Genomic DNA, 19,554 nt, shown 5'->3' on the forward strand with positions numbered 1-19,554 from the left:
TGTCACCACAGCAAAACCAGAAGAGTTTTCTGCAATGTCACCCAGCATGCCATGGGCATCATCATTGTGAACAGCAAGCTAAAGGCAAGACTTTTGCCAAGAGGATTAGCGTGCAGATAGAGCACATGGAGCACTCTAAGAGCAGAGACAGCTTCCTGAAGTGGGTGAAGGAAAACGATCAGGAGAAAATGGAAGACCCCAAAGAGAGGGTGCCTGGGGTCAGCTGAAGCACTGGCCTGCTTCACCCAGAGAGGCACACTTTGTGAGGCCTAACAGAAAGGAGCCTGAGCTGCTGGAGCCCATTACAGATGAATTTATGGCCTAATATAAAAAAAAATAAGGATCTGGACTGTAGACAAATAACAACAATGCTAATATTTAAAAAGAATCAATCGATAAAATATGGGCTCCTGATAACAATGCTGAAGGATTTCAATGTTGGCAATAGGATGGATGTGTAGCACAGTACATGTGTTTTTGAGACAGGATCTCACATATTTGGGGCTGGCCTCCACCTCTCATGCTGGGATTACAGGCATGTGTTAGCATGCTGAGTGCATTTATATGATGCTTGGGGTTGATCTAAGGATGTTTTTGTGTACACTAGGCCAAATACTGAGCCAAATTTCGAGCCCTTAAGAACTCCTTTATAGTCTATGAAATTTGGCAGAGGCCATCCGAGGATGTCAATAAACTACAAGGACTCCTTTTGTCTCTTTGGTTGTGAATCTAGCCTTTAATGACTGAGCCACCTTTCTAGCCCCAGGACCCCTTTTGGATAGCAATACTTAGGCCGAGGAATGATGGATGGTTCAATACAACATAAAGTAATACAGGTCACTACCTTTAAGAGGCAGATTTAATTTTAAATATTTCTTCATTCAGACTGCCCCATTTTCGCAGAGTTAGCCTCTAGCAGGGCATTTTCCTCAGAACTCTAGAACCACCCCAGGTAGTACACTGTTACTGTTATCTTCCTTCCTAGAGCCTCAGTCCCTTCATGGCAACTAGACTTAGACCAACGAACAGTGCACATCTCGGGTTCAATGGCTTACTCCAGCTTCACAATGAGTTTCTCCTCAGCTGAGACCAAAGTAGAAGAGGCCAAGGACAAGGTATTCTCTCTTGCTTTAGCTCTTCTCAAACCCGTATTTCTTCTAAACCACAGACTTGTGCTTTTTACAGTAAAGAAAGAGGTTTGGGCTCAAAGGAAAAGAAACACAACATGGACCTGTTATTTAAGCTGGAAAAACCTTTCCAAGTTAAGGTCTGGTCTGCCATGGTAGACTACAGTGTGATGAGAGTGTAGGCCTCTTCTCTTTATAGCTTAATTATTTTGTGTACTGTATTATAGAGAAAAGGTCTTATGGTAGAATCCAGCATCACAAATTATTTGGCCTGCATCATATTTTTTAAAAGTACGAAGGCAAATATTTCCAGGTAATATTGCCTCCCGCAGCCCTCCTGATGGAGGCAGCTGAAAGAGGGCCCTGATGGAAGCGGCTGCCCAAGTTCCTGCAGAGTCTGTTCACTTCAGGGAGTAACGCATTCTGTGAGAGAAACTTCCCCCTCCAGGCACTGAGTGACCAGAGAAAGATTTCCCAGAGTCCCTGTCTCACTGACTCCGTATGTGTGAACTTTATCGTTTCCTCTCCTACCGTTCTTTCTTTAAATGAGCTCTTCTCAAGTTAATTTGTGGGCCATTATATACATCTGCCCAAATCTCAGTGGCATACATGTCCAGGCAGACAGAGGATAGACATCTGCATTATCTTTAATAAAACTCTCCTATCAGCAGGAGCAGGGGGCACCTCAATCTATTCATACTTCTAAACACACCACTAAGTCACCTTTCCTTACAAGTTTTGAATATCTATCATATAGAACTTCACGAACACCTTCACCCCCCCGCCATGCTCCTAGATACAAGAAGTAAGCTCTGACCTTCAAAGATGTACTGGAACTTGTGCTGCTGAAGGCTGGCGCTCATGGCCTCTTCCATGGCACTGATGTCTTTGTTGAGCTTGACCACCAGAGGGTCATAATCCATACTTTCCACGTTGGCCACGATGGCATAATTCCCCTCCTTGGCCAGAGGGATGAGGTAGTGGAAACAATGCACTCTGAAAGAGAGTGGGACGGGAAGAGCAAATCAAAATGAGAACTCCCCACGAAGACAAGGGGCTGCTGGGAAAGAGCATCAAAGTAGCAGAAGCAGCTGTGACTTGTGCGTTTCTACATATACCTCCCATTAGTCCTTTTTGTTTTGTTTTGTAACAAAAATGTCATCTTAACTGTCCAGCAAGCGGGCATCTATGAGGTGCACCCATTTAGTACATACACTCTTGGTAAGAAATAGAAGACTTCTGAAATTCTTGCAATACCAAGACTGTGTGCACAGTATGAGCCAGGGATGTCTTTCAAAAGATATTGTTATGATGACAATGAGGCTGAATTTCCACCCTCAAAGCTATGCTATTGTGGGAGACCACTGATATTTGTTTCCCAGTTTTGTCACAGCTATGTAACTTTAGGAAAGGTACTGGAGTCTTTCTATGACTCAGTTTCCCTTGAAACAGGGACAATAATAACTCCTGCCTCAAAGGGCCATGCAAAGCATATAACACAGAGCCAGATGTGAAGGACACACACAGTAAGAATTGACAACTATCACTAGTATTATAATAACCATTGCTAATTTATTATGTGACTAAGTCGCCTATTGAACATGTTTAAAATGGCTGCAAACTATGCTACAACCTGGAACTGTAAGACAGTTTTTGCAGCATCGATGACTCCAAAGCTTATTGGGGCAGAATAATGAAAATGCCTAAAAGAATGGACTAGAGAGATGGCTCGGTGGTTAAGAACACTTGTGACTCCTACAAAGGACCTGGGCTCAGTTCCCAGCACCTACACATTGGCTCACAACCATCCATAACTACAGTTCTTCATCCTCAACTTGACTAGGAGATATACCTCTGAGAAGAAATTGAGGGTATTTTTAAAGACGTTTAACTGCAAGGGCAGAATATAGGTGGCACCATTCCATGTATTTGTGTTCCAGGCTGAATAAAAAGGGAAAAAATGGGGCACCACTCTTCATCTCTCATTATGTTTCCTGACTGCAGATGCAGTGTGATCAGACACCTCATGTACTTGCTACAGTGCCTTCCTGTTCATGTCAGATTATATTCCTTCAAACTGTAAGCTGAAATAACCCATTTTTTTTGAGTTGCTTCCACCTTTATGTAAATGTAAATTTTCATTTCTCTTAAGCAATTACACAGAAGTAGGCTTCGCTGAGTCAGAGGTAAGGATACCTCCAGCTTTGGAAGAAACAAACTACCATGTTAATGAGCTGTGCTCCTACTAGCAATGCATGCGTATTCTAGTCACTCTGTATTCTCACCAGCACTCGGTGTGTCAGTTAAAAAGAATTTGATTTTTTGGTCATGTATATGCATTATATAGTATCTCATAGTGGTTTTAATTTGCATCTTTCTAAAGAGTAATTATGCTGGACTTTTTCGTATAGTTATTTCTACTCATCGACTGTGACATAGTGGGACATGGCAGTAAAATGTTATCCCAGGCTTTATAGGCCAGCTAAGGAATGTGAATTTTATGTCAGAAGGTTTAGGGAAAATTAAGAGAACTTTATAGATTAATTAAGAATTAAAAACTTTTAAGTATATGTGTGAGGCTCCCAAAAAAGCCAGATGTCTTATCGGGTACGGACGCTGAGAACTGAACCTGGGTCCTTTGTAGACACTATATCAATAAGCCATTTCTTCAGCCCCAAGAGCAGTAAAACAATAAAGTCAAATACTAGCTTTGGCACAAAGAGAGTGGAATGATGGTAAGCATGGAGATGTATAGCAGAGATAGGCTTCTGAAGACTCTGGAACACTGGAGGTTCATGAGATTCTGCAGCGGGAGGCAGAGAGGAGAGACAGTGCTATTTTATTTTCCCAAATGATCAGAAGAAATTGTCACTGGTGAATATCAAACTCAACAGTCTTATTTTTCTCTGGGCTCTGGTGTGTGGTTGCTGACCTTCGCCTGACTTTGGCATTAAGGTTTTCTGCAAACATTGCTGATTGCACAGCAGGATGGTTGATTTTCAGAAAGTGCACACTTAGGATCCCATTGGTGACAGGCAGTTGCTGCCGAACCCACTTAGAGCCCTCCTGATGGTAAGGGAAATCAGCTGATAAAGGTGACATTCTTGGCATTGTGGATTCAAATGGCAACTTCATTTCCTTTTTCTAAAGTTCAAATATCAACAACTTTTAATGGTCTCACCATGTCTTACACTCCTAGGAGGGGGGTGTCATCTGCTTTCTGTCTCAAACTATGGAAAGATAGCACATGGTGGTTAAATGTAATCTACAATGACATGGGTAAAATGTCAAATGCTCTTTGGATGGGTTCTTCAGCACAGAACCTGTTGGAGTTGAGAACATTTCTTTTTTTTTTTTTTTGCTTTGAACTTTAACAGTGTTGAATAAAAATATGGGCTTTGGCTATAAAGATGTTTTGGGAGTAAGACCAGGTTTGGCATTTGAAGTTCTTCTGGAGTTTTGCTAGCAAATCCATTAATATATTTCCCATGGTGGTTTTCATTTTTCTTTGGCTCCTATTGCAGTGTTTTCAAGGTTATAAGTACCAGAGAAAGCATTACTTTTCATCATGCCAGCTCCTGGACAGGACCTCAGTTATAACTCATTCACAATAGGATAGGGATAAAACAAGCATTAGTGAATTATCAGAATAAGGATAAGGTTGCTCACACACCCTCCATGCTGGTTTGAATGAGCAACATCCCACACAGGCTTGGTACACGGTGTTGCTATTTGGGGAGGTTATGGACTCTTTGGGGGCTGGCACTTGCTGGAAGTCAGTTACTGGTGGAAGGCTTCCCACCATTTTCTTTTCTGTGTCCTATGTGTAGATGAGGTGTTATCTTTCCGGCCATGACAAACTGGAACAGTAAGCTGAACCGAACTCTTCTTTCTTAAGATGCTTTTGGTCATGGCATTTTGTCGCACCAATGGAGAAATGATTAATGCACCCTCTGTACTTGCAGACGCACATGGTTGACTTGCAAGTGGGCTATCATGTGAAAATTCAATTTGGAAAGCAACTCATTTGCTTTCAAGAACACAAGTTTTATTTAGGAGAACAGAGCTTTTCTTTTCTTTTAAATTTGGATTTGGTTTAAAGCCAGCTCATTCTTAAGAAGAAATCATATAGGGATCAAGACTGACTCAATTTCTGGGACCATTTATAACAACGAACAGGACACACCAGAAGAGTGAGTAGTCTCTTCCACAACCTTGCACTATGGGTCTCCACAGTATCTGGCAGTTGCTTTTGGTATAACACTAACACCCTACCAATGTGATGATTAGCATGACATCTGTTTTATTTTATATCCTCACCACTGTTCCCCCTACCTCTACTGGCAATGTGATAGGACAGAAGAGAGTGTGTTAACACTCACCATCTCAGCCATGCATGGAGAAATCTGTTTTGTGAACCACATATTAAGAATATGGACAAAATGGAGACACATTCATAGAAAACAAAGTTAATGTTGGAACCATGTTATAAGAAGAAATTTTAAAAATTAATTTTAGAAAAACTATGCTTAGTTTCTCAACCTAAAGGAAAAACAATCCTCTATCCAGAGCACTACACTGAGACTGAAATTACCCTTTCCTGTTTTTGAATGAATACTGAAGGAGGCATGGACATGAATATTGCAATTGTGTGATATCTTATAAAGTTGACAAAGCATGTTTGGCATTGTAAGAAAAGTACTGCTAAGAAGTATAAACATAAAAAAGACAGGACAGAGGTTAAGGATTTCATAGATCTAACTCAAACGTGCTGAAAACATCCCGCCTGGAATTATCCACACACAAGTCGCTGATTCTGAATGTAGAACATGTCCTGAGACTGCACAATCAATAGCATAAATTCTAGCAGTTGTGAGAGTAATTAATTTGCTGTTCTCTTGTTTTGCTTTGCAATCCAGGGTAACAGCAGCCTCAAAATATTACTGGATATTTTTCTTCTTTCTTTCTTCCTTGTATGTCCACTGCATTTATCTATTCATTGAAAATGCCTGCTTTCTTTCATTATCAGTTTGGAAATAAATAGAAAACAAATCCAAAAATTATCGTAAAACAAATCAGAGATCACACAGCAAGATGCTGTATTTCTGGACAAGTTAATGTAAGAAATAAACCAGGAATAATGCTGAGCCCAACACCTCCCAAACCTGCAGGCTCCTCCTTTTGTTCCATGGGTGCTAACAAGCATCAGAGAAGTAGCTCACTGGGGGAAACAGAAGAATGCCAAAAGCCAGTGGCATAAAAAGGAAGTGACAGTAGCATGCCTCAAAGCCATCCACGTTTTAACTGGAATCTCAATATATTCCAAACTCACTTTATATTTTTAAAACATAGATGTTATAGAAACTTCAAATGAAAAGAAAATATTTAATCAATTTTAATATTGTTCACAAAAAACATAGAAGAAAATACATTACACACCACACCAGGCTTCCTGATCCTGGGGTTTCAGAAGTCTATATTCAGTGATGTAGTTGGCATTGCTACCTAGATCTTAGAGAAGCTCCTCACAGTGAATACCTTGAGTCCTTGTTTTCTGAGCCTCTAGCCTACACCGCTGACCTTTCTCCTCCTTCAGTCTGTCCTGTTTTAGTTAGATGAGAACATGTACATCCAGGGTGATGTGACCATAGACAAATGCATAGTCCAGGATGCTTTCAAACTCTTAATGCTCCCATCTTGTTCTCTTCTGTATTTGTCTACTGGTGTCCACAGCTTTTGCATCTACAAATTCTAAGGCTCTGAACTGGTAGGTTTCTGTGAGTCTTTTTTCTCATTGCCAAGAAATCTTGAACCCAAAGTATCTAAAATGCTCTCAAGTAAGAGCATGCTATTCCAGGTTTGAGTTCTGGATTAAGGATGTTCAACCTGTACTGCAACTTTAAACGACTTATGTGGCTTGCATTTTCGGTTCATGTTATCTAAATAATAATAGCAGGGTATTATTATTTAAAATTATTAATTAGTTTATGTGTGTGAGCACACCCACAAGCTAACAAGTGTGGAGGTCAGAGGACAACTTTGGAGAGTCAGTCCTCTCCTTATACCATGTGGGTTCTAAGGATTATACTCAAGACATCAGACTTGGTGGCAAGTGGCTTAACCCTCTGAGCCACCCTGTTGGCCTCTCATTTTACATTTTATCTATGATTATTTGAAAGTCTCTATTTGCCATGACTGGAAGGTATGGGGACTTGGAATATTTAGATCATTGCTATATCCCAATGTTTAGAGCACTGCCCGGTACAAAGATGACTGTTAAAGCTGGGCGTTGGTGGTGCACACCTTTAATCCCAGCACTTGGGAGGCAGAAGCAGGCAGATCTCTGTGAGTTCGAGGCTAGCCTGGTCTACAAAGCTACACTGAGAAACCCTGTCTTGAAAAACCAAAAAGATGCCTGATAAACTGCTCAACAATGGGGACAACTGAAGATGTTCTGCTTCTTCTTCTCTTTTGCAACTGTATTATAAACATATGCATATAAACAGTGTCTTCCTGCTGCAGGGGAAGGAAAACAGCATCCTTGAAACCCTACTCTTGGATTGTTCTTTTCCTTAATCTCCTCAATTGAGTTTTAAGTTGGTTGAAGGAGGACTTTGTGACTCTTGGATATAACTCCCTTTCTGATTTGCAAAAATATTAATGATGATAAAGTCCACACATTTTGACTTAATACATGACAGACCGGTACAAATTATTTAAGATTTCCTTCATAACATCTAAGGTAGAAACTGCTATTTTTATTTTAGGAGGAAACTGAAGCTTTGTAAAAATAACTAGCGATCTGACCCTCAGGCCACCTACATGGTTGGTGAGCACATGCAAATCCAGGCTGCGTCATAGGTCACAGCTCTCTTCAGTCACCACACTCACAGTCCAGCATATGCTCACTCCTTTAAGATCACTGAATACTATTAAGCATTGTGCTCACCACAAGAAATGGACAGCATCAACAGTAAAAACTGAAAATTACGGTGGCACTCCATGTACCCAGAGATAGCACCTGAGAGGGGCCCTGACACCACAATTTCCTGTGCTTAGTTGGGTCATACCTCACTTCTAGATGCAAGACAAGCAGGCAGCGGTCAGCCATATCCTGGAAGGACTTGGCAAGTTCACTCAGTGTCTGCATGATCTGTTCGGACACTGGCGGAAGGTCCATGTTCACATGGCTCTCTTGAGCAGGAGACAACACTGGAAGAAGAGGAGAGACGAAAAGCCATCATTTTATTATATATATCAGGTTTTCCCGGAATGTGTATTACTTATTTATCTTGCTGTTTTTTTCTACTTTGGCAGCACTGGGTTACTCTAGAGGTTGTAACACTTGTACTGAAGCTTACCATCTGGGGGATGAGATAGAGGGAGGTGGTTGTGGGCTGTATGCCTCTTTAGTTCACAAATAACCTATGACAGGCCCTAGCAGGCTTTTTTTTGTATGGTACTGGTATAGCTACTTTCTCTAACTTTCCAAAGAACTTCCTATCTTACTACAGAGATACTTGTGGATCCATATTTGTTGCTGCTGTATTTGCAGAATCCAGGATAGAATCACTCTGATGTCTATCAATGGATGGATAGATAATGAAAATGTGCTTAATTACACAATGGGATATTATTCAGCCATAAGGAAAATGAAATTATGAAATTCACAGGTAAATGAATGGAGTTGGAAATAACCATCCTGAGTGAGGAAACTCAGATCTAGAACAACAAATGTCGTATGTTTCTGCTCATATGCAGATGTTAGCTTTGAATCTTTAGGGAGGCATGCTTAAACTGGAGAACCCACAGAAGTTGGGAAACTAACAAGAGGCCATAAGGGGATTTCAAAGAAAGGAGAATAGAATGTGAGTGATATGAGGGTTGGACGAGGAATAGTGGAACAGGAGGGGCTAGGGCAGGAGGCGAGGGTAGAGAAGGGAGTATGGGGAAGGTTAACACTATAGTCCTTTAAAAACACTATACATAAACTTACTAATATAGAGACTTCACACACTCACACTCACACACACACACACACACACACACACACACACACACACGCACACACAGTTTCAATGGAGTTATGCTATAACAAGGGGTCAAAACTTCCTTCAGACACCATAGGCTATGAAATAAAAAGCCCAGTGCCAGATATTAGTTACCTCTTTTTGATCTGTTGGTCAATGTAGTCTCATACATGTTGCTAAATGTTACAGGCTCTTGGTTACTTGATGATAAGACCCTACTGCTGAAGATACTGTGTATCTGAATTATAGGGTATGAAGAAAAAGTAAAGCTGATAATGACCTGGGAATTTCATCCATATGACCAGAGTTCATAGTGCTAGAAGGTTCTGTCCAGGCTATGAAATGAGAAAACAATATCACTCAGTGAACCTTATAAGCTATAATAATGACTACCTGGCAAAACATATGAAACAGTGTAATAGTGGCAGGAATACCATAGGAGTAACCAACTACTTCCTGCTTGGAATGAAAGCCCATTCCACAAGATGGACCTCATTCCAAGTACCATTAACTGGGTCAAATCTTTGACTGGCTAAGTCATAGGCATAAAAAGAGAACATACTACTGTTTATATTCCGCTAACCAACATAGTAATATACATACTTAAGTTTTTAATCTTTATACTCATAAACCGATTCCCTGCTCACCCCTCATCATAGAAGCTTACTTTTGCAGTATATGGCAATTAACATAAAGACCCTCAACTGGTCAACATGTACAGATTCTGTGGAGTGCTCAGTTCTAAATGTCAGGATTGCTTCCCTGTCTAAAAACCCTTCCCTTTGTCAGAGAACTTGGGTGTTCAGGAAGAAACATTCCTGGACTAACTCCAGAAACAGGCAGTCAACAACTGCCCAAGCAGGGTCAAAATGGGACATCTATATCATATCCTTTTCTAGAAAGGTTTGGGGATCACTGAGGAAGAAGGCACGGAAGACTGTAGGAATCAGAGGGAGTAGATGTGCTTGCTGGGCATGGCAGCACAGCTGCACACATGAACGCACAGAGGCTAGGACTGTATGCACAAGAGTTGTGCAGGCTCAAATGCTCATGAAGTTCCACCTCAATCTGAAGAGCTGTTGGCACCTGATGGGTGTTTGGGGAGGGAAAGCCCGTTTTCTTTGTGTACATGGGCTCTGAGCAGCTACTCATCCTCCTGTACATGACCCTCCATCTAGCACATACGGGCATTACCTAGTGAACTAAAAGTATTAAAAATTTAAGATGAAAGGCGAGTGTACATCAAGTTGGGAGGGAAGAGAGGTGTGAGGATAAGTAAGACTTGGAGGGTAGATTTGATCTAAAGCATTATACGTATAGATGAATATTAAATAAAATATTAAAACACTTAACTAGATTCCTTAAGAAAACACTGAGCAGCTACAGTGGGAGTTTTGTCTACTTAAGCATCTAACAGTTTCTTGGAGGTCACCAAGAATACTTTGGCCACACTAGTCAAAACTTCTTTCGGCTCTCTGGACTCTCAACTGCTATACTTAGTCTTGTCTGTAACACAGAGCAAGAGCCAATCTCTTCAAACATCTCTGCTTAGTCTTTTGTGTAAAGTAGGGACAACTGTGTCACATAATAGTAAATGGGTTGACATAGGAAAATTACAATATTCACCATGAATTAACAGTATTCATCTAAGTTAGAAACATAGTCATTACTCTTCCTTAGTCTTTTCATTGTCCAAGTTAAATCTTTTTTGGTTTTTTGAGTATTGTTTTGGAGGCTGTCCTGGAACTCACTCTGTAGACCAGGCTGGTCTTGAACTCACAGAGATTCGCCTGCCTCTGCCTCTCGAGTGCTGGGATTAAAGGTGTGTGCCACCAACGCCCAGCCCAAGTTAAATCTTATTAATTACAGCCAGAAACAATCCCATCCACATCAAAGTTCAGGTTCAGTCACCTATACAGATTTTCTTCTTTGTCAGAGAAGCCTTTTCCCTGCTGGGGACATGGGTCCTTTGCAGAAGGGATTTATGGGCATGGAGCCCACCATAGGACCCACTGAGACATGACTAACTCACTTTAAAGGGCAGGAATCACCACCTGCCCAAGTAGTGTCTATGAGGATTACATCTTTTTCTGTACTATCCAGCCCAAGGGAGGGCCAGGAATGTGATCAGGCATTGTAACTTTTAAGGCTAGAGTTTCTTTTGGATCCATACCCTAAGAATTAAAACACCATCTCATGAGCATAAACAAGTGAATGCTATTTGAGGGAACTGACCTGTAAGGAGGAGAATATAGTCATGAAGATTTAAAATTCTAATAATCCCTGAACTATCCTAGCTGTTCACAAACTCAATCTGCTAGAGAGTGGACGTAAAACACTGCATTTCCTCTCAAATGTTAATGTTATTCATGTTGCTTTATGGCGAGGCAACATCACTGCCATCATAACGTTTCATGCAGCAGGGTAGATGAAAGCAACTTTAAGTAACATTATTATAATATTTCAGAGCACTTTAGGGCTTTTAAAGCTCTGAATTCATTTTGTATGTGACACAAACTCTGGGACACAGAATTATCTATACACATCAATGAGAAGAGGCAGGGATTACTCTGATATGAACTCATCCTCTCAAGCTCCCAAATACTATAACTGACCAAATACTACCAAAAATATTTTGGGTAAAATCCATTAAAAAGGTAGAAATCCCCCATTTATTATAGAAACAAATAACTTCACCCATGTGAAAACTGACCACTCTCAAACTATCAAAACAAAAATAAACACAAGAGAACCAAAACCCAAAACAGAAGAAGCAAATGGCAGGCTTGGCTGCCATGTAAAGCTTGCAAGGCCATGGTAGGAGCAGTGTGGAATAATGCAGAGGTGTGTATTGTGTCTGACTGTAGGGTATAGAAAAGCGATGGCATGATATTAAAGCAACATGATAACTTATATCTAGAGCTTCCCTGAAATGCTGGCTTGTAAATTCCTGAGAGCTTCCTGAAGTGTACGAAGCTTTCTTAAATGAGAAGGAATATAGAGCAAAGAAATGCTGAGCATGGCAAATACAACACAGAACAATTAACTGCCTCTTAAATGTTAAGTGACAGTGCTGATAGATTTTGTTTGTAGTTAAGAAATGAGATTACTGGACACTCCCACCCACACAGAATACCATACCACAGACCTTCACATCACACCCCCACACCTACACACTTAGTAAAAGGCGAAAGATGTATATGGTCTGAAGAGAAACCAGAGTGTGCACACGCACTATACTTAGCCACCCACTCAACTCATACACCTAAACCTACACGAGTGTGCATGTGCACCACACACACACACATACACACACACACACACACACACCTCTACACACATCCTTCTAGAGACTAAGTGATTATATATCTTAGAGGCTGCTATTCACTCTGCCACAGCCCCCATGTGTACTGAGCTTTTAAAATGTTAGTAATTGATCACTTCTTTAAGACATGCTGTTCTATGCCAAGGGAAGGCTGATACCTGATCATCTATAATGTAACCACTATATACAAGCATGCATTTTAAAAAATTTCTAGCTCACCCTCATGCTGAGGTTACTGGGGCTTTCTCTAGTAAATCCATTAGCCTAACAGGAAGGAGATGAAACCTAGTGTTCTCAAATACAGTTTCTTTGCTGAGACAATGAACAGGGCAATTTCACCTCCAGTATTCACTCTGGCAAGTGAAATGTTCACTATTCGAAGTCCTGGGGTCAGAGAAAGAAGTGTGTCACAGTCTGGTGAACCTTCCAGCAGAGTTCTGTGGAACCCCTCAGAGTCTACTGGTTTTTCTGATAAAAGGAGAGGGCCTAGGATGGTCCCACTTCTTTCTCCCCTACTCTGCCTCCTCCTGACTTGGGGAGGACAAGGCAAGAATCAGGTAGATGCTAGTATTATTAACTACTGGCCAGCACCAGCACTGACTTCAGACTTCTTGTCCTATCAGGAAAACAAACACTGTCTCAAAGCCCTGGAAATGAACAATAGCAGTGAGTAAGTAAGGTCTTGTGCATCCTAACATCATAGCCAGCTCACAAGCATTTCTCCTGTGCTTGCTTGTCTGCAATACACCAGCCATTCAACTTCACCTCAGAAATTCCTCCACTTTCCCCTTTGAAGGCCCTCAGCATGGACTGCAGAGCTGAGGCCTTGAGTCACCCTTTCACCAGAAGGTACAACTCCCGAGTTGTCTCCTTTTGTTCTAACTGCCTTAAGGCTCCCTTAGCCCTGGGCCAGTTTTACAACCCACTGACATGAAAATAACAGAAAAAATGAAGAGCAGAACATTGCCAGTAGGAAGTTTTTGAGTCTAATCTCAAAAAAAGCTTTTTACAACTAGAAGTTCACCCCTACAGATGAGTGTCCATGGTGCTGGAAGGCTCTCTGCATGCTATTGGAGGAGAAAGGTAATCACCAATATTACAAACCCAGCAACCTGAAACTGTCAGATGGCTGCAAGATATACTGGTCCAACAGCAACATGAGCATTACAGCAGTAATCAACCACTTTCTGCCTGATCTAAGGCCTACTTCATGAGATGGAATTCATAACTGCATACTTAACACTGCCACAGTGGCCAAGAACCTGAGACTAGATAGGTCATGAGTGTAGAGGAAAACCTACAGCTATTACTCTGCAAAACAAACTAAAAAATAAAGTGACTTCTAATGCTATACCTCACTCAGCACTCAACAGAAAAGCTTCTTGCAGTAGATGGGACACTGACACAGACACCCATAATCAGACAATGTACAGAAAGAAGAGTGCATGACTTTGCAGCACTCAGAACACGAAGTTGTGTGGGTAGGGAGGTGGGGACGATCTGGGAGTTGTTGGAGAAGAGGAGAAACACGATCAAAATACATGGTATAAATTTTTAATTAAAACAATGCCTCCCATACCACTTCTCGGCCCTGGCCAGCCAGTTACCCTTTCTCAATAACTTCCACTCTTAGGCGCCTCTCCTCCAGCTCTTACTGCTTCTCTCACATCTCAGATTCTTGCTGAATGCTTGAGAGAACTTTCAACAGCTGCTTTCTCTACAGTCCTGCCTGCTACCAACTCCTCAGTGTGCCATGATCTGATTTCTACTTTCACTACTTTACTCAAAATTATTCTGATATTACTCTATGAAATTCAAATTTCCAAATTCATGGGATGTTTTTCAATGCTAATGCCATCCCAGCTTTCTGCTACATAGAGCATCACTGGCCATTTACTTCTTGAAATTACATCTGCTTTGGCTGATATCACATCATGTTCTTCTGAACACTCCAGCCTCTCTGGCAGCCCCATCGCTGCATCCTCTTCCCTCAGCCTACCTGTAACTGAGGGTGGGAGAGTTCACCCATTTATGACACTCGTATTATTTATGAATTCATAAATTCATGGCTTTAAAAACTTCATTCGACTCTATATAAACCTCTCTACATTCCACAGGCATGTCAAAACTAAACACATTATTGTTCCTTGAAAATTTTATCTAAATTGCCTTCCTACCAGTAAAATCCAAACTATGTTATCTTTGACTTTTTTTCCACTAATGACCAGTTTTTGCTTATTCTAGTTATCCAATATTTTCCCATATTTATTTTCTCTTTTCTATATCAACTGACTCTTTCTTGGTTTAGGTTTAACTTCTCTTTTCCATGGATCTTCTGAGGTCTGCCTCATGTTTGACCTGTCAGCTCTAACAAAACATGAAGTAGTTAAGAGCTAATCACCCAAAATGTAAGTATAGTGATGCTAACTAATTTTGTTACATTTTCTAGTGCTTGTGCGACTAAGCCAGTGTTACTTAGTCAGGTTTTTCATGGCTGCAGCCTTTTCGGTGCTGGGGAGCAAACCTAGAGTTTTACATGCCAGGCACATGCTCCACCACTATGTTTTACCCCCAGCTTTCTATAATTTGTCTGGCAAAATATTCCAGTTTTTCATAAATGCGTACCGTTTTCTCTTCTTCAACTCATCCCTTCCCAAACCTTACCTTTTGATGACCACACTTGAAAACAAATCTCTCAATTCTATCATGAGATTCTATTTTTCAACAGCTGTGATGGCTTCTACACTCTTAAAAATTTCTCAATCAGCTGAGGGCGGGGCCAGTGACTTGTCTGCACTGTTCCCCATCCAACTCTAGTTGAGCGGTAACCATATCCCATTCACTACTTATGTTTGTCTCTCAACCACATCACTAATTCCTTCTGGGCAGGAATCATACATTTCTTACAATCGAAGTCAGAAGAATAACCAGAGGCATTATGTAATTCAACAATGCCCTTTTAGTTAAACTGTACTAGTGACTGTAATTGACTAGCATAGCACAACAAAGAATGCCCATAACAACCAATTTAAAGATCAGACAACCGACCAATGCTGTCTTTCTCCTCAGCGTTCCGGGTACAATATAGGGAGAAAGGGAATGGGAAAGTTATTTCTTATGGCTGGTTTTCTGGGCGGTTCAAGAATCTTACAGAAATGAAGTTTAATTCAGTTCTACTTAATTCCTACAGCTCATGAACTTTCCTTATAGGCAGTGTTGCTTCTTGAAATCTTTTTATTTTTAGAGCTAGTCAGTCCATCTTGCTACAACAGAGATTTGGGCCATTTTTATCTATTGACATAAAATCCTTGGCTTGTCAAATACCCAGTATCTCTCAAGGAAAGCCAACACACTGTCATGGAGAAGCAATCAGTCGAGGGCATTAGGATGTCTCAAGTGGCTCCACAGCCCAATATTAACCAGACTGAAATCTGTTTAGGTCTTAAAATTAGTCAAAATTGGACTCATTCACACCCAGAAGAGCATCTGTTTTCAAGGATGCAGCTGCTACACTTCCAATGGCAACTTACTGTGACTTCTTTAATTGATTCTTATGAGATGTCCTTGTACATCTGCAATATTATCTAAAATTGTTACAATATTAGCTTAGGCTGCTATCAGCTGTCAGGAAAGTGATAAATTGAAATGGGAGAGATAGTTATCATGGCAGGAAAAGAAAGGTTAACCCTGTAAATTCAAATCTTTTAGAGGCTAGAAAGAGACACTGAAGAATGATCTCAGGAGACTTCTCATTGGGAGCATTTTAGGAGATCAAATTTTGGTACAGTAATTATTTCTGAATCTTATTCTTATGTGTACAGAGATGACAGCCACCACATAATGATCTCTGCTCTCACCTGAGATCAAATTACTTAATTTCCAATCTTCGGTTTTCCTATTTAGAAAATTGTGGCAATTACGTCTTCCTGCTCTGAAAGTAATATGTTATTAGGCCTTGTAAATAATTTTGAGATCCTTTGATGGTGTTATCAGGCTGAATACTTTAGAAAAAAGTAAAAATAGGAATGATGACAAGGTGTGTGAAATTAAGAAGTCATGGAGTTTACAGTGTCAGTGGGGAGTGACAGCAGCCCCTCCATCTAGCTAGTTTCGTTCCTGTCCTCAGATGCCTGTATTATATGCTACTAGTGAGCTCAGCATTGATGGTGGATTTTAAAATGTCAGTTATTCTCAGCTCCAAGTTAGACTTCAATGCAGCTACCTGTATCCATTGTCTCTACAACCTCTGCACCGCTACCGTATTTTTATCTATGCCCTTGGAATACCTGCAAACACATTCAAGCTTATCTTCCACCACTCCAATGCTCTGGGCACTGTAGACATTTTATAACTGTTAAGTGATCTAGTTATTTACAAAGCTTCTTGGCATCTGAAATATGCAAGTGGTCTTCACTGTTATTTTCAATGGATGAAGTATTTCTTGTCCAATTAACTTCAACTTTTCTTAAGTTTTATTTTACTCTATTCTAAATGCAAATTTCTTTTCTTTCTTCTTTTCCTTCGTTCCTTCCTTCCTTCTTTCTTTTTTTTTTCAAGACAGGGTTTCTCTGTGTAGCTTTGGAGCCTATCCTGACACTCACCCTGTAGACCAGGCTGGCCTACAGATCCTGTCTCTGCCTCCAGATGTTCACCCACACACTAGGCTTGGATAACCTAGTTTTGAGTTCCTCCTCAGTTATGATTCCAAATGAGGACAACGCTAAGGTATATGTACGGTAAGCTCTCTAATGTTACTTCCTATTCCAAAAGGAAAGGCTCATTTCCTGAAAACATAACTCGCAACTCAGTTTGAAATAGCAAAGCCAATTGATCCTGAAACCAATGGGTACACTGGCATGCTCTTTAACCAACAGAATTCTGACTTCAAAATAATGGAAGCATATCCCCATTATTCAGATCATCCTGCACACACGAACAAGCTTGTAAGCAGTTCTAGAAATACAGCTTTCCAGGGAATAGCAGGCCAATCCCTAGCAGTTCATTAGTTTGAATAAGAAATGTCCTTTACAGGCTCATGTTTGGAATGCTTGTTTCCTAGCTGGTGGTGCTATTTTGGGAGGGTGTGGAACCCTCAGGCCTAGGAGTTGGTCACTAGAGGTAGGCCTTTAAAGTCACAGCCTTGGCCCTTGGCTCCGGGTGTGATTTTTCTTCTTGGTCTGCTGTAATGGGAGGCATTTCTCTCACACACTGCTCCTCACCTGAACTCCATCTTACCCTGGATAGACGGAGAATGCTCTGAAGCTGTGAGTCAAACATGTCTTTCCTCCCACAAGCTGCTTCTTTTAGGGGTTTTGTCACAGCAACGCAAAGGTCGCTCACTATACATGTGAGCTCTCTTTGGTCCACTGTCATGGGAGAACTAGGCAAACTGAAGGAATTCTTAAAAAAATTTTGTTGTGGAATATTTCTATACGCTGTGTGAATATGTGTCACTGTGACTGGTTTAATAAAAAGCTAGATGTTCAATATCCAGGCATGAGGTATAGGCAAGACGTCTGGACAGAAAGAGCTCTGGGAAGAGGAAAGTCAGGGTCGCCGGCTGGACCCAGAGTAAGCAAGACATACAGGAGGACAGGTAAAAGCCACGAGCCATGTGGTAGCACACAGATTAGTAGAAGTGGTTAATTTAGTTTATAAGACCTAATTGGACAAGCCTAAGCTATAGGCTAAACTTTCGTAATTAATAAGAAGTCTCTCTGACATGATTTGGGGGTTGGTGGTCCAAAAACAGCCTGCTACAAAAAATAGAGTAGAAAAAAGTAGAAATTGATTACTGGGAAAGAAAAAAGAAACAAGGATGTGGGAACCTGAGGGAAGGTACAACATTCTTCTCTGTTTCTTATAATGTAGTCACTTGGTTGATTACATATTTATGTTGCAGACAGGCACTCCATGACTCTGAAGGGAATGCTTTATGTGAATATAGGAGGCAAAGATCTTCTTCCTTTCCTACAGTACTATTTGCTGTCTAAATGACCAACCTTTATATCTCTAACTACTGCTGGTCGTAGACCAGGGATATGGTAACTTCTAAATGATTCATGGAATGTTTCTTTTGAGAAGCCACATATTATTTTATAGACAAAATCTGTCTGGTGACGAACATATGTCTGTCCTACTCATTGTATAAGTTTAACATTTTAGATGTCTGCAAAATTAATTTGAGATATTATTAAAACTCCATCTAATATCAAAGACCAGAAATGCCAAATTCTTACAAAAACTCACAGTTTTAAGAATATTGAGTATAGTTATCATCTCTGATACCATATTTTCCAAAGAAATATACTTTATTATTTCACTTTAAATTGCATTAAGAACAAGTTTTGAGGATTTAACATACTTTAGGTGTATGAATGTTTTGTATCATGTATGTATGTGCACCACTGTGTGCCTGTAGAGGTCAGAAGAGGGCATCGGCTCCCCTGGAACTGGAGTAATAGATGGTTATTGACCACCCTGTGAGTACTTAGAACTCAACTCCTCTGCAGTAACAATATGTGGTCTTAATCACTAAGCCCTACCTCCAGCTCCAGAACAAATTTCTTAACAAGTGCATCTTAGTTTCTTTTACTTTCCTTAGGATAAAATACCCCAAGGAAACCAAGTTAGAGAAGGCATGGGTGTATCTGGCTCACAATCCCAGGTTACAGCCTATCATTGCGGGAAGTCAAGGCAGCGGGGACTAGAAGCACAACATGGATGTCCACAGGCGAGAGCAGAGAGCAGAGGACTAATGCATGCAGGCCAGTGTTCAGCTCCCTTTTCCACTCTCATGCAGTCAGGAATCAAGATGATCCCTCACAGACATGTGATTCTAGGTTTCGACAAACTGACAATATGAATCAACACAACCTCTAAGCTTTACTTTCCTTACAGACGACTCCGGGGGTTGCTATGTGGGACACGTGAAAGAAAGTGGCATCCAGCACCACACTTAGCAGAGAGTTGGGCCACTCACTGGAGAGTACTCCTCCATCTCTCTGCTGTATGTGGCCTGTTTCATTTTGTACTTTATCTACCTGTAAAACCCCTAGGAGGTGCTGAGATA

The 19,554-nt window shown here is 40.8% G+C and overlaps 1 protein-coding gene across 1 annotated transcript in view; it reads right to left on the reverse strand.

The window, feature by feature from the left end:
• Exoc4 (exocyst complex component 4) overlaps positions 1 to 19,554 on the reverse strand; it is a 695,598-nt gene that overhangs the window by 52,800 nt on the left and 623,244 nt on the right. Inside the window, exons 15-16 of the mRNA XM_040728511.1 lie at positions 8,198 to 8,339; positions 1,945 to 2,123 (exon numbers count right to left, since the gene is read on the reverse strand). Coding sequence (XP_040584445.1) covers positions 1,945 to 2,123; positions 8,198 to 8,339 — 321 coding nt within the window. The remainder of the gene's footprint in view (positions 1 to 1,944; positions 2,124 to 8,197; positions 8,340 to 19,554) is intronic.

The sequence above is a fragment of the Mesocricetus auratus genome, unplaced genomic scaffold (genome assembly GCF_017639785.1).
Source record: "Mesocricetus auratus isolate SY011 unplaced genomic scaffold, BCM_Maur_2.0 Super-Scaffold_100019, whole genome shotgun sequence".
Lineage (NCBI taxonomy): Eukaryota > Metazoa > Chordata > Mammalia > Rodentia > Cricetidae > Mesocricetus > Mesocricetus auratus.